The sequence below is a fragment of the Salvia hispanica genome, chromosome 3 (assembly GCF_029641045.1).
Source record: "Salvia hispanica isolate PSC_SH4W2 chromosome 3, Shi_PSC_v1, whole genome shotgun sequence".
Lineage (NCBI taxonomy): Eukaryota > Viridiplantae > Streptophyta > Magnoliopsida > Lamiales > Lamiaceae > Salvia > Salvia hispanica.
The window spans coordinates 5100342-5112528 of record NC_142694.1 but is presented as its reverse complement, the minus strand read 5'-3'; the positions used below and the strand labels follow the sequence as shown (position 1 = coordinate 5112528).

At 33.5% G+C, this 12187-nt stretch overlaps 3 protein-coding genes across 4 annotated transcripts; 1 reads left to right on the top strand and 2 right to left on the bottom strand.

Annotated features, from left to right (window-relative positions):
* The first annotated feature begins 459 nt into the window (after positions 1-459).
* On the top strand, positions 460-2312 carry LOC125216282 (bidirectional sugar transporter SWEET3-like). Its single transcript, XM_048117955.2, has 7 exons — positions 460-699; positions 799-835; positions 935-1157; positions 1283-1444; positions 1523-1642; positions 1713-1988; positions 2124-2312. The coding sequence occupies exons 1-6, from the start codon at positions 663-665 to the stop codon at positions 1974-1976; spliced, it is 843 nt and encodes a 280-aa protein (XP_047973912.1). The 5' UTR covers positions 460-662; the 3' UTR covers positions 1977-1988; positions 2124-2312.
* Positions 2313-2780: 468 nt separating this feature from the next.
* LOC125216284 (abscisic acid receptor PYL8-like) lies at positions 2781-4597 on the bottom strand. The gene is made up of 3 exons (XM_048117956.2): positions 4362-4597; positions 3623-3838; positions 2781-3275 (listed from the first exon to the last, which is right to left on the bottom strand). The coding sequence occupies exons 1-3, from the start codon at positions 4485-4487 to the stop codon at positions 3045-3047; spliced, it is 573 nt and encodes a 190-aa protein (XP_047973913.1). The 5' UTR covers positions 4488-4597; the 3' UTR covers positions 2781-3044.
* Positions 4598-6232: 1635 nt separating this feature from the next.
* LOC125215629 (putative trehalose-phosphate phosphatase 3) lies at positions 6233-10495 on the bottom strand. 2 transcript variants are annotated; one of them, XM_048117098.1, is made up of 9 exons: positions 10405-10495; positions 8034-8170; positions 7744-7887; positions 7563-7634; positions 7345-7470; positions 7202-7258; positions 7005-7106; positions 6695-6916; positions 6233-6612 (listed from the first exon to the last, which is right to left on the bottom strand). In XM_048117098.1, exons 2-9 carry the CDS (start codon positions 8160-8162, stop codon positions 6463-6465), a joined length of 1002 nt encoding a protein of 333 aa, XP_047973055.1. In that variant the 5' UTR covers positions 8163-8170; positions 10405-10495; the 3' UTR covers positions 6233-6462. The 2 variants fall into 2 exon arrangements, with proteins under 2 accessions (XP_047973055.1, XP_088924336.1); XM_089068210.1 differs by lacking the exon at positions 7744-7887.
* Positions 10496-12187: the final 1692 nt, after the last annotated feature.

Genomic DNA, 12187 nt, shown 5'->3' with positions numbered 1-12187 from the left:
AAGAAAGTTGCATGCATAAGAGATTTGACTGACAACCATTTCTCCAAGTGCATAATCTTCCTAGTAATTTGATTAGCAGAAAAACTTTGAATTAATATGTAAAAAGTGATATTGATACCAAATGCTCCAACACTACTGTTACAACATTGGTTATGACTTATGAGCATAAAGCAGACAAAATGAACTCATTCCATTTTATTTGGTTATTTGGTTTCACCATTAAGAGAAAGATTTAGAAACTGGAATTAAATGGATTGCATCAATTGTTATAAGTGGACAGTGGAAGTCTTGTAACATCTTCCACTTGCAAGAGAACCAGACTGCCATGCAACTTATTCTTTTATATATCTTCCTGGTTTAGTCTCTTTCCTGTCTTAAAATTATTATTAAGAGAGTACTAAAATTATTTTGAAACAACAAAATTAAGGAAATAGAATTCTTTGATCATGCAAGCACCCATATATTTTTATTTATTTTTTCTCATCACTTAGGTAAGGATTATTCTACTCCACAAGTCTGCTCTACTACTCTTATTCCTACAATTGTATGCATGTTATTCTCCTTTCCTCCTTGCACTATATATACCTCTCTTAGGATTATAAGCAGCTACAGAAAAAACAACAATCAGCAATAGCATTTCATAACTCGGACACTCAAACCATATGGAAGAGAAACTTCGTATAGCAGTAGGCATTTTGGGTAACGTTTTCTTCCCCGACTCTTCAACCTTCTCATTATTAGTATATGTGAAATTTGTTGTAGCATTGAGTTTTAAGTATCTTTTGATTTTTCTTGCAGGGAATGCAGCCTCTATCTTACTCTATGCTGCACCAATGTAACTACTCAAAACTTATGATAATCCAAAAATATTTATAAAACTGAATATAAGCAACAATGTTATGTTCTGGTCTTGATCTATGTCTAAAATTTTCAGATTCACTTTCGCAAAGGTGATAAGGAAAAAGAGCACCGAAGAGTATTCATGCGTGCCATATATCATGGCCCTATTGAACTGCTTCCTCTACACTTGGTATGGTTTGCCAGTTGTAAGTTACAAGTGGGAAAACTTTCCTGTGGTCACAATCAATGGATTAGGGATATTTCTGGAGCTATCTTTCATACTCGTATATTTCTACTATGCTTCAACTGAAGGAAAGGCAAGTTATCATGCATATAGCAAGCATAAATTTACAGTTACCTGTTAATACGAGTGAATTAAATTCTTGCATGGCAGGAAGCGAAAAGACGAGCAATATTAATTATAGCTTTAACGAAATTGCAGAAAAAGGTGGCCATGATGACTCTATCTGTTCTCCTGCTGTCCTGTTCAGTAGTACTAATATCAACGTTCGTATTCCATGATCACCATCATCGCAAGGCGTTTGTTGGAAGTGTAGGACTGGTAGCATCGGTAGCAATGTATGGTTCTCCACTTGTGGTTGTGGTGAGTACTTTTGTCGACGGGAAAATTTATATTCTCCTTGGAAGATATTTTCTGATATAGTTGTTCTAATTATGTCAGAGAAAAGTGATACAGACGAAGAGCGTGGAATTCATGCCATTCTACCTGTCGCTTTTCTCATTTCTAGCAAGTTCGCTTTGGATGGCATATGGACTATTGAGCCACGATCTTTTTCTTGCGGTTAGTGTGATTATAAGGTCTCTTTGTAATGAAAACGACTCACGTAAATAACAAACTCTTCTCTCTACAGTCTCCGAATTTGGTGGGTAGCCCACTAGGCATCCTGCAGCTCTTCCTGTACTGCATATACAGGAATAGGGGAAGTGAGAAACAACCTCAGAAATGGGATCTCGAAACTTGTTGCGAGAAATCAGAGCAACATTTACAGGTGAACGAGGCAAACACAGAAATACCAATTATTCAGTATCTAAAGGTGAACGACGAAAAAGATGATGAGAAAGCAAACCAGAATTTGCAGCTGGTGGTTGCTGATGAATCAAATGGGAAAAACTGAACAACTTTCCAAGTTAGTTTTTATCACATATCCCATTTTTCCTATCTGATAATCAATAAATGTCTCTTCAAACTTACACAGCAATATTTTTCTGGAGATATTTTCAGCTAGTTTCTGACTTCTCTGATTCCTTTTTTTTTTTGACAGGGAAACTAGTTGATGTACGTGTGAATAAATGCCAGAAAGCAGAGAAAGAGACAGATGCAGAATCATTTGGCCACACCTCACAAAAGGAATGAGGACAATGAGAAACTACTACTATAACTATAAATGAAAGTTTACTAAAGAGTGTACACAACAGTTGATATGCAAAAAAAAAAAAAAAAGAGTTGTTCATCATTCTGTTTAAAAACTGCATCCTTTTCACCCTCTCAAGAAATCACCTGATAGCAGGCTCCATGGTGACCTGAAAGAAAAAGAATGAAGTATAAGTAAATCACCTGATAATACAATCCTCAATTTGGCTAAAAGTTAAAGTTATTGCTCAAACATTCCCATAATCGAACACGAAAACCATCATGAAATCCTTACGCAGCATTATCTCATTCCACTCGATGTTACCACCAGTCCACAACTCTCAATCCCCATTTTCATGTTGCCATTAGGTATCATTGATCAATGACTCATGATTTGCAGGGTTAAACACTATCCCTACAAAGATGTTATTGTTTCTCAAGAGTGAGCAAACCATTTTATTCACTTGGCTTTCGTATTGCTAGCGAAAGACATGAACAGTTCCGAAATTGGTTTTGAAAACATGTAATAGTTCACTCTACTTACTTTTATCCTTCAATACATGTATACTTTTGTCTCAAAATATATGCTTTTATTTCTATTTATTCATCAAAAATAAGGGATGGAGCATAGGTATTTCACACAATACATTTACATATTTTCCTAGAGCCTTGAAGAAAGCTTCATCCTTGGTGAAAGTGACTATGAGAACGAGTTACAAACAGCAAACAACGAGAGTACAGGACAATATGTAGAGCCAGTTCCAACTCAGAACATATGGCTATTCTGCCTCCAAAGCCTTGAAGAAAGTTTCATCCTTGGTGAAAATAGCATCTAAGCACCGTGGCAGGCACGATTGATGGGTTCGGTTCTGTCTTGCACAGCAAGCCTCTCCGAAACATCAGCCAGTGATTTCAGATTACACCTGATAAGTGCTTCGACAAAGTAGCATGTTTCGTCTTGTGTGTTCCCTTCTGGCACATCCACCACAAACGATTCAATCACCACTGTCCCAGGTCTCCCGTCAATGACCTCAGGATGAACAGATGCAACGGAAGAGTAGTTCTGCAACAAATGTATGGCAATTGTTATACCACAAGATTAATGCACAGAGAAAGAAGAAGAGCAGTCAGACGAGATTTAATGAGCCAATACAACTATGTTCACCCTGACACTATGACAAGACAACGAAATAAGCATGCGATTGAAGTGAATGCATGGTCATTTTAAAGACTATGGGCCATAAAGCGTGGCTGTAAATCTGAAACCTCTCCTACTATAAGAGAAAGAAACAATAGAAAACTAACAAAGTAGAGTACAAATGTTGATAATGGTTTAAGTCATAAGAAAAATGCATGAATTATCAAGAAACAAACTAGAAAACTAAAAGGGAGAAGGAACTATGATCGTACTCTGAGTCTGTGGTCTCCACCGACGATTCTTACACTAAGTATGTGTTCATTATCATCAAGAAGCTCCAATCTCTCAGTGCTGGTGGTAGCAGGGAGACCTGACTTAACATCAACTTCCCTCACACTGCCGATTTCAAGATTTCCCTGCACAATGCAACGGCTGACAAAAGGTTTGTACTTCTGTGGTTGATCAAACCGCCTGACCAGAGACCAAACCTAGCAGAAAGCAACCACATCAGTTACCATGAGTATAAATAGATTAATCTATAAAAGGTGCCTCTGTATAAACAGCAACCATCACTTCACTTCCACCATATAACATAGCAAAACACATAATCTCCTAATCGAAAAAGTTAATAATATCATTATTGCTATTATCAGAAGACATAAAAAATTCCAAATGATCTAAAGAAAAAATTTCAATCGTAAGCTAACAGTATCACCCTTCAATGTAATCAATTCAGATCAAAACTATTATTTGCAGGAAAACAAAAAATTAACAATATTGAAACAAGCAGTAACTTTTTTTTTCTTTTCTGGTGAATCTATCATCAAAGAATCCAATCAAATTGGAAATAAACAGATTAAACGAAAACCGAATCCAAATTGCAAATCAATAATTCCATCACCACCAATAGAAACACTGTTAACAATTGCATCATCGCTCACTCATCCAATCAGAGCTCACCATAACAATCGATAAAGTAAAACGAATAATAATAATAAAGCGTGAAATTACAAGATGTACGGGCGCCTTAATATGGTTGATGAGGAAGGAAGTGCATTGATTAGCCTTAATCTCGTGCGTGTGATGCTTCCGTATATAACCTCTCTCCACCGCGCTCAATCCTTTGATGTTCATCATGTTCGCACCGAGTTGACTCAGCCAGATCCGTACAGACTCAGCTCACCCATTTTCGAACTAAGGTGTGTGACGCCTCATCTTCATCATCACTCTACCTCCCTAAATGGAAATAAATATAAATCCTCATATTTCCTTTTTCAATAGCAGAGTCCCTTCGTCCACCAAAAATAAATAAAATTGTGAATTACACGGATTTTAACGTATAATTGGTAAAATAAAAAAGAGATAGAAAAAGTATGAGCAAGAGAGGAAAAAAGGTAGTGAAACGAGTGTTAGTGAATTGTAGAGTCCACATTTAGAATGATGTGTATGATTGGTATTGGTTGAAAACTTTTCTTTTTGAAATTAATCTATTTTTTGTGGATGTCTATTTTTCGTGAACGGAGAAAGGAGGGAGTACTATTTTATTTAAAATCTTTAAAATAAAAAGATTTTTTTGTTTGAAACATAATTTTATGAACAGTAAATTGTGTATAGAATGTTACTTTCATAATTTAATTACAAGCGCTCAAACTTATTAGATGAAGGAGAAGTGCCTTGCCGACGGGCACATGTGTAATGTTAGCCGTGGACAAAATGATCGCTGTAAAGTTGAGGGCTGGTAGTGGGATTTCTAAATTGATATATGTTCATGATGTATATAAATGTTTATGGTCAATGTCACTTTATAGTTAATGATCATGCTCAAGAAAACTATGGATATCTAGTCATCACACCTAAACAATAGAGACACTATGGTTCGTGGATTTCTCACAAAAGTATTTATTTTTTAATTACGAGAAGTTCATTTGGTAAAACTGTTTTCTAAGTGATATTTTCGCTCATAATCAAAAGTCCAAAAATCATTCAAGAGTGGTTACATTTAAAATTAGTGGGTTTCAAAAGTTAATTGTGTCATTTATGTGGTACATTTATTGTAGTAGTGGAAACCCGAAATTACAAAAAAAAAATCTTTTAAGTGAGCCACCAAGAAAACACGTTTAATTAGTCACATCATAGTATAATATCCACTAAACAACTATCTAAATTGCGTTGGCATTAGTATAATTTTGAATTTTGAATTTGAAATCTCGAAAAGATAATTTGTAAACATTTTTATGACATGGGATATTTCTAAATTTCGAATTTGATATTATAAAGAATTTTAAAAAGTAGTTTGATGGATAGCATAAACTATGGTTTGACAATTTTCTTGGTACTTTTAACCTTCCTCTAATAGTTACTCCCTCCGTCCACGAATAGGAGTCCCGTTTTTCCATTTTGGTCCGTCCACAAATAGGAGTCCCGGTTCATAATTACTATAAATGATAAAGAGGCCCCACATTCCACCAACCCATTCCACTCACATATCATTTAAAACTAATATATACAAGTGGGACCCCTATTCCACTAACTTTCTTCCACTCACTTTTCTTAACATTTCTTAAAACCTGCACCAATAAGAAATGGGACTCCAATTGTTGAACAGAGGGAGTATCTAATAACAACTGAAGTCTTAGTCTTGGCTTCCTTAGCCAATCAATATTGAGTTTTTCCCCTTTTTACCTGTTGAGAACAGTGTCCTAATTATGAAAATTATTTGGACTTGATCACAAAAACCCATTGAATATATCACTTTAATTAGAATATGTAATTATGTTTCTAACAAATTAGTGCACAACCGTCCATCAAGTCAATGGACAATTAGAAAAATTCTTAGGAAATATGTCGATGATAGGTTTCTATAATAGGATGTGACAGAAATATCAATACATAAATAGTTTATTAAATATAAAATTCAGGTTCAAACATGAAATACATGCGGGGGAAAAGCAAACCTATACCACGAGGAAACTCGAATGTCGGCTATAAAAAAAGCAAGCCCCATTCTCATTTTCCTAAATTTATCCCTAAATTTAGTAATATATACCCCATGATAACTTGAAGTACTAATTCTAACACATGGAAAATAATTGTAAATATAATTTTCTATGAATCACGTCGACTTTAGTGTGTCGCCCCACCTCGACAAACGAAGCAAAAACGACAGCACTTCCGTTGGATCTTTCAGAGAGTAGGATGCCGAAGTTTCCCTTGGAGACGTTGACACAACAATACCATGGCCTTGTCCTCTACTCTTAAGAACCTATATAATTCAAAAAAAGAAATTTATTAATACTCGATATGATTATTGAAATTTTGATTTGATTTTTAGTAGACAGGCGGACCTTAAATGCATCTTCGTCAGTTTTATCATCGCCAATGTAGAAGGGGATGACATCATCGCCAGAATCCGAGAACCCTAGCGTTTTGAGAAGATATGACAAAGCATCACCTTTGTTCCACTCGATTGAAGGCCTAATCTCTAAAACTTTCTTCCCACGAGTTAGATGAAATATAGGATATTCTAAAAGCAAATTATGTATTCTGCCCTCCAGATCTCCACAATCCTACATCATTATATGCATAAGTGATTTAAAATAAATTGTTAGAACATGAACACATGTACACTTTCACTTTTGTTAGTGTTGACTTTACCTCGATCAAGACATGTCTGTAATGAACAGAGATGCAAAACGTATTATCCTCCACAAACACACCTGGGATGTCCAAGGTTTTTTGTTTGATCTCTTCTAACAGCTGTGTGAAACAAGTGTATATAAATGAATTAATCTAAAATATTCATTTAACTGATGTTGCACACAATTTAATTAGGGCCAAATTAATTCCTATACCTTCTTAATTGTAGGCAAGTACTCCTGAGCAGGTTGGAAAATTGTGATTTTGTTGCCCTATCACATCCAATAAAACTTTAAAATTCATGATACAGAAAATAGTAGTGATTACATTAAATAAAAATTAAAAAAAAAAACAAAACCTTTTTATCCATGGTGTTTGTTTGAAACTTGTTGTCATAAGAGTTTACATGCGATGGAGGCCCCATTATGTCCATTCCATGGCTCCCAGCATAGTAAATTTCATCCAACTTAACAAATCCATACACCTGATCATCATAACACACACTCTTTAAAAGGTAGAAAAAAAATCAATCTCGTATTTTATTTCATCGTGAATTAAAACACGAGTATGGTTTACCTTGTCACGACTTCTACCGCTTATTATAGCTGTTGGAAAGTGTTTTGCCACCTCGCGCACAGCACATCGCATCTTCAAAATTCAATAATATAATTAATAAAATAAAGGCTCGATCGGAAATTTCAAGGGAAAATGATTGGTTCTACATTTACCCTAGTGAAAAAATAAAACTAAAACTTACTGCATCGGACATGAAAGCGCGATCGGGGTCATTAACAATGGGAGAAAGTGTGCCGTCATAGTCCAAAAACACGACTATTTTCTTCCCTCGCATCGCCTCGCCCGTTGTCTCATTAAACCAAGTTAATGCTGAAGGATGCTCCTTCTACATATTTCAATATACTAATTCAATTAGCTAATACTAATATCTTTAATTAGGAAAAAGAAAACTACACATGATGGAGAAATATACATTAACATTTTAAAATTGAATGATCTAACAAAATTATTTTATAATGGAAGGGAACTCACCAGCCAAGAAGTATATATTTCATTGGGCTGATTGGGCTCTACGATACTGGGTTCAGATCCAGATGAATTGGGCCCAGATAGATAGCCTACAGCTTTATTGTAAAACCTCCTCATATTTTCTGTCACCATAATTCTATCTGCACTTAAAAAATTCATTACTTCCTCAGTTAAGTGGAATATTTTGAAATTTGGAAAAGAAAAGGAGCAAATAATTACAAATAAACAACGCATCACCCATCTTATTTTGAGGACTTGGTTATGCTGGAGCATGGTTTTAAAGAGGATGTATTAGTACATACAAGTGAGAGTCTTACTTAAAAAAAAAACAAGTTTGTGTGTGTGAACAAACACATTTGTATAGAGATTAATAAACATAAACCGAAAACGACAGGTAGAAATAATACAGAAAGTCTTTTTCTTGGAAAAGTTTATGGATTTTGAACAAATTCTAAAAAATATGGGGGCCACAAGTAAATTAATACTATATACTACTATTTATCCTAATTAATTCCCAAATGAAACAAAAAAATTATCAACCTGTTACAAAGAGATTATCCAGTAATCACATTATCTACTGTGCAAATATGTGCCAAATGCAAAAAACTAAACTTGTCACACTCATAATAGCAAAATCATTAATCAGGAATAAATCAATCTAAATCAAAAATATATAAATGAGTATAGTAGTAAATGATTAAAGTCAGATTCTGGTGACTCAACATTGCATGGCTGTCTGTTTAAAGACATAAACAAGTTGTAATATAATTTCTAGTTAACTTGTCATAATCAACCCCTTATATTTTCCATAACACCGACATTTATTTATTTAATTAAATGAAATACTACATGGCACATGTCTTTTTCAAAAGGCTATAGAGTCTCATATGCATGAATCATTCTGGCGCCACAATCCCAACTACCTCTTCCAACGGCCGCCAACTGTTTTTTATTACCCCACCCCTCTCTCTCTCTTTCATTAATGAGTCATATTTACTATAAACTAGTAGTAATTCTTTAATGACTATATGGATGGAAAATATGTACAATAAAGCATTAAAGAAGGAATAAAATAATGATAGTGTGGAAAAAGACAGAAAACAGAGGGTTTCTAGGAAACATCAAGTAAGAAATAATAACATAAGAGGAAAAAGACCAAGAATGGGTTCGTGTCAACAAAGGATGTGAAGGTTTAGAAGGTGGAGGAATGAGGAGAAGACACTTCAACCATCAAACACGCTTTAAACTGATTTTTTTTTATTAAAAAAAAAGACTTTTTCATGTGAAAGTTTAGTTTACTGCAAAATGACAAATGAAAAGTCCAAAAAAAAAACTAAACTATCTGGAAACTGAGTTAGTACATGATAATATTATGAATAGGACAGCTCAAAGTACAACTTCCAATACATAGTAGTGCATTAATGTTCAAATAGTAATAATAAATTAATCATAATGCATGCTAAACTTTAATGGGTGCAATTATTCTCTCATAAATAATAAAGTATATGGGTTCTATTGTAAAATTTTGACTTATAATATCGTATGATGATACAATATTAAATTAAGGGTGAGATCCCATATTTGTATGGTGGCAAAAATTTCATGAATAGAATTAAGCTGATTAATTTTTGTGAGAGAATCAAAACAATAAAATGAGACTATTTTTTCCTTAAAAAAATCCGCTTAAGGAAATACAGTCAATTAATATTTGGATGGAGATAGTAAACATCCTCCTAATGAATGATAATCTATTTGATGTTTTACCAAATCATTTCGATTTAGAAAAAAAAAAAATTTTAATCGTGGCCGTTCGCTAATGGGCTGAAGAGAAGGATCCATTACGTGGTCGTAGGCCCAGCGAGATCACTGGGCCCACATTGGACACGTGTGCGGTGAATATACACTGACTAACTACCTTAATTCGCTGAAGAAAAAGGTAACCGAAAAAACACCGCCACGACCTCGCAACGGCGCGTGGCTCCACTCCGCCACAGTTAAGTGGGGTGGAGCTGCACGCGCGATGGAGAGCGTGAGACCGCCAACCGCCAACCGCTTTCCCGTTTCCCGAGTAATGAAAAACCAAAGAAAATTACCAGAATAAAACAGACAAAAAAGATCCAGCCAAAACAAACACACACACACAGAAAATTGAAATTGAAATTGAAATTGAACTCGCATTATTGCAATTTAAGCTCTTACATGCATGATCAGAATGCAGAGAAATACGAGATTATAATGAAGATGATTAAATGAAAGAGGGCCCCTTTATCAATTTTATGTTTCTTAATTAAGAAGAAAAAGCAACAATGTTTTGAAATTTGTATATATATGTGTGTGTGTGTGTGTGTGTACCTAATGTAGTAAGAAGACTTACAGAGGACGTTTCTTCAGCCAAATAGAGAGAGAGAGAGAGAGAGAGAGAGGAGATGGGAGGAATGGTGGGGATATTTATGGAGGAAGAAAAGGGGTTTAGATGAAGGAGTTGGGATATTGTCATAATCAAGGTCAATATTTTGGTAATTTTTTGTTTTAATTATCATTTGCGTTTTCCTTATTTGTCCCGAATCTTTTTGCCTCACTAAGATTACCAGATTATCCTTCTAATTTACCTAATATATTACTAGTATATTGTTGTTTCTATTAATGTGATTTATAATTTTAATAACATTAGGAGTAATATATAACAGCAATAATAATATAATACTAAATATGATTGTTATTATTATAGTTATTTGATTTGATATTATTATAAAAATTGAATATGATACATAATTTTAAAGTGATATTAAGACTTTTATTATGAGTCATAATTTAAATAATTATATTATAATAATCTTAACAAGTTATTAATTGGGAAAAATATGTATATGAAAAGCTACGTTATTAATTTTAAGGATTCTAATTACTTTTTCTATTTAATTAAAAATCAAAGAAACACCAACATTTAAAATCAAGGTATAAATAAACTTTCCTAGATAGAAGTCTGACAAACAAAGTAGTAGTATAAGTCTTGAAGAGAATTCCATTGCGTATGAAAATCAGATAAATCCAAAGTATATTTGGTGGCAATTCAATTATATAAGAAAATGAGACAAATCAAAAGTCGATGTATTTGAATTATTATTAACAGAAAAAACTAATTGAAGTCTATGGGCAAAACAAGACATTGCCCAGAATTTTTGTCTAGTTAATTAGATGTATCGATGTTACAAAAGTACAAATTTTGTTACTATATTTTTTAGTGTAAAAAAGTATGCTTACATTTTTACGTGTCACAAAATTTCATAGATGCATGTGTTGGCGTAATTAAACCTTATTACATCTAAAGGTGTAGACATCTGTCATTGTGTATTTACAATTGACTAATTGTCCCATTGCTAGACATTTTAATTGTAGTAATATATATTTGCTTCCACGTTGTAAAATAATGGAGAAATTACAACCCTTAAACAAATATATTTACATATATACTACCCCTACAACATAAACGCATTGTCATTATTATATATTATAAATTAATTGGCAGCATGAGGAAATATTGATCCCAAACCCAATATAAAAACCTTTAATAAATGGAGTAATATTCTACTTCTTCGTAACTATGCTAAATTGTTTCTGATCATGCAATGTTTATGTTTAATCACCGCCAAATTAGTTTATGTTTAACAAAATAATGTAATTTTAAGGCATATGACAAATCATGGTAGCATGAGGAAAAATATATTGGGTGCCGAAATTCATTGACAATGTAGGGGCATGAATAATCAATCAAGCTACACTTTTCTAATTACACATGAAAGCACATGTAAAGGAACTTAATTAGGTCACTTCTCTAAGTCGAAAGCTATTATGCACCTAACTGTTACCTAATGCGTGCTTTATATAATATGCTTAACTTTTTTCCAAAAAATAATATAAATGACTTAATTAAGCATAATATATAGACACGTGAAATATCAATATATTAGTTAATCACTACATGCGCCAATGACTTAGTTGTTAGTACATCACACGTTTGACATTTAGTAACAAAATGTATAAACTAATGACCAAAAGTCTCCACTGCATTAATTGTTGAATGTTGTTTAAACCTAATTATATTTACTTATTTTTCGGCAGGAGTCTATTAGCCTATAATTAGTATTAAAAAATTTATA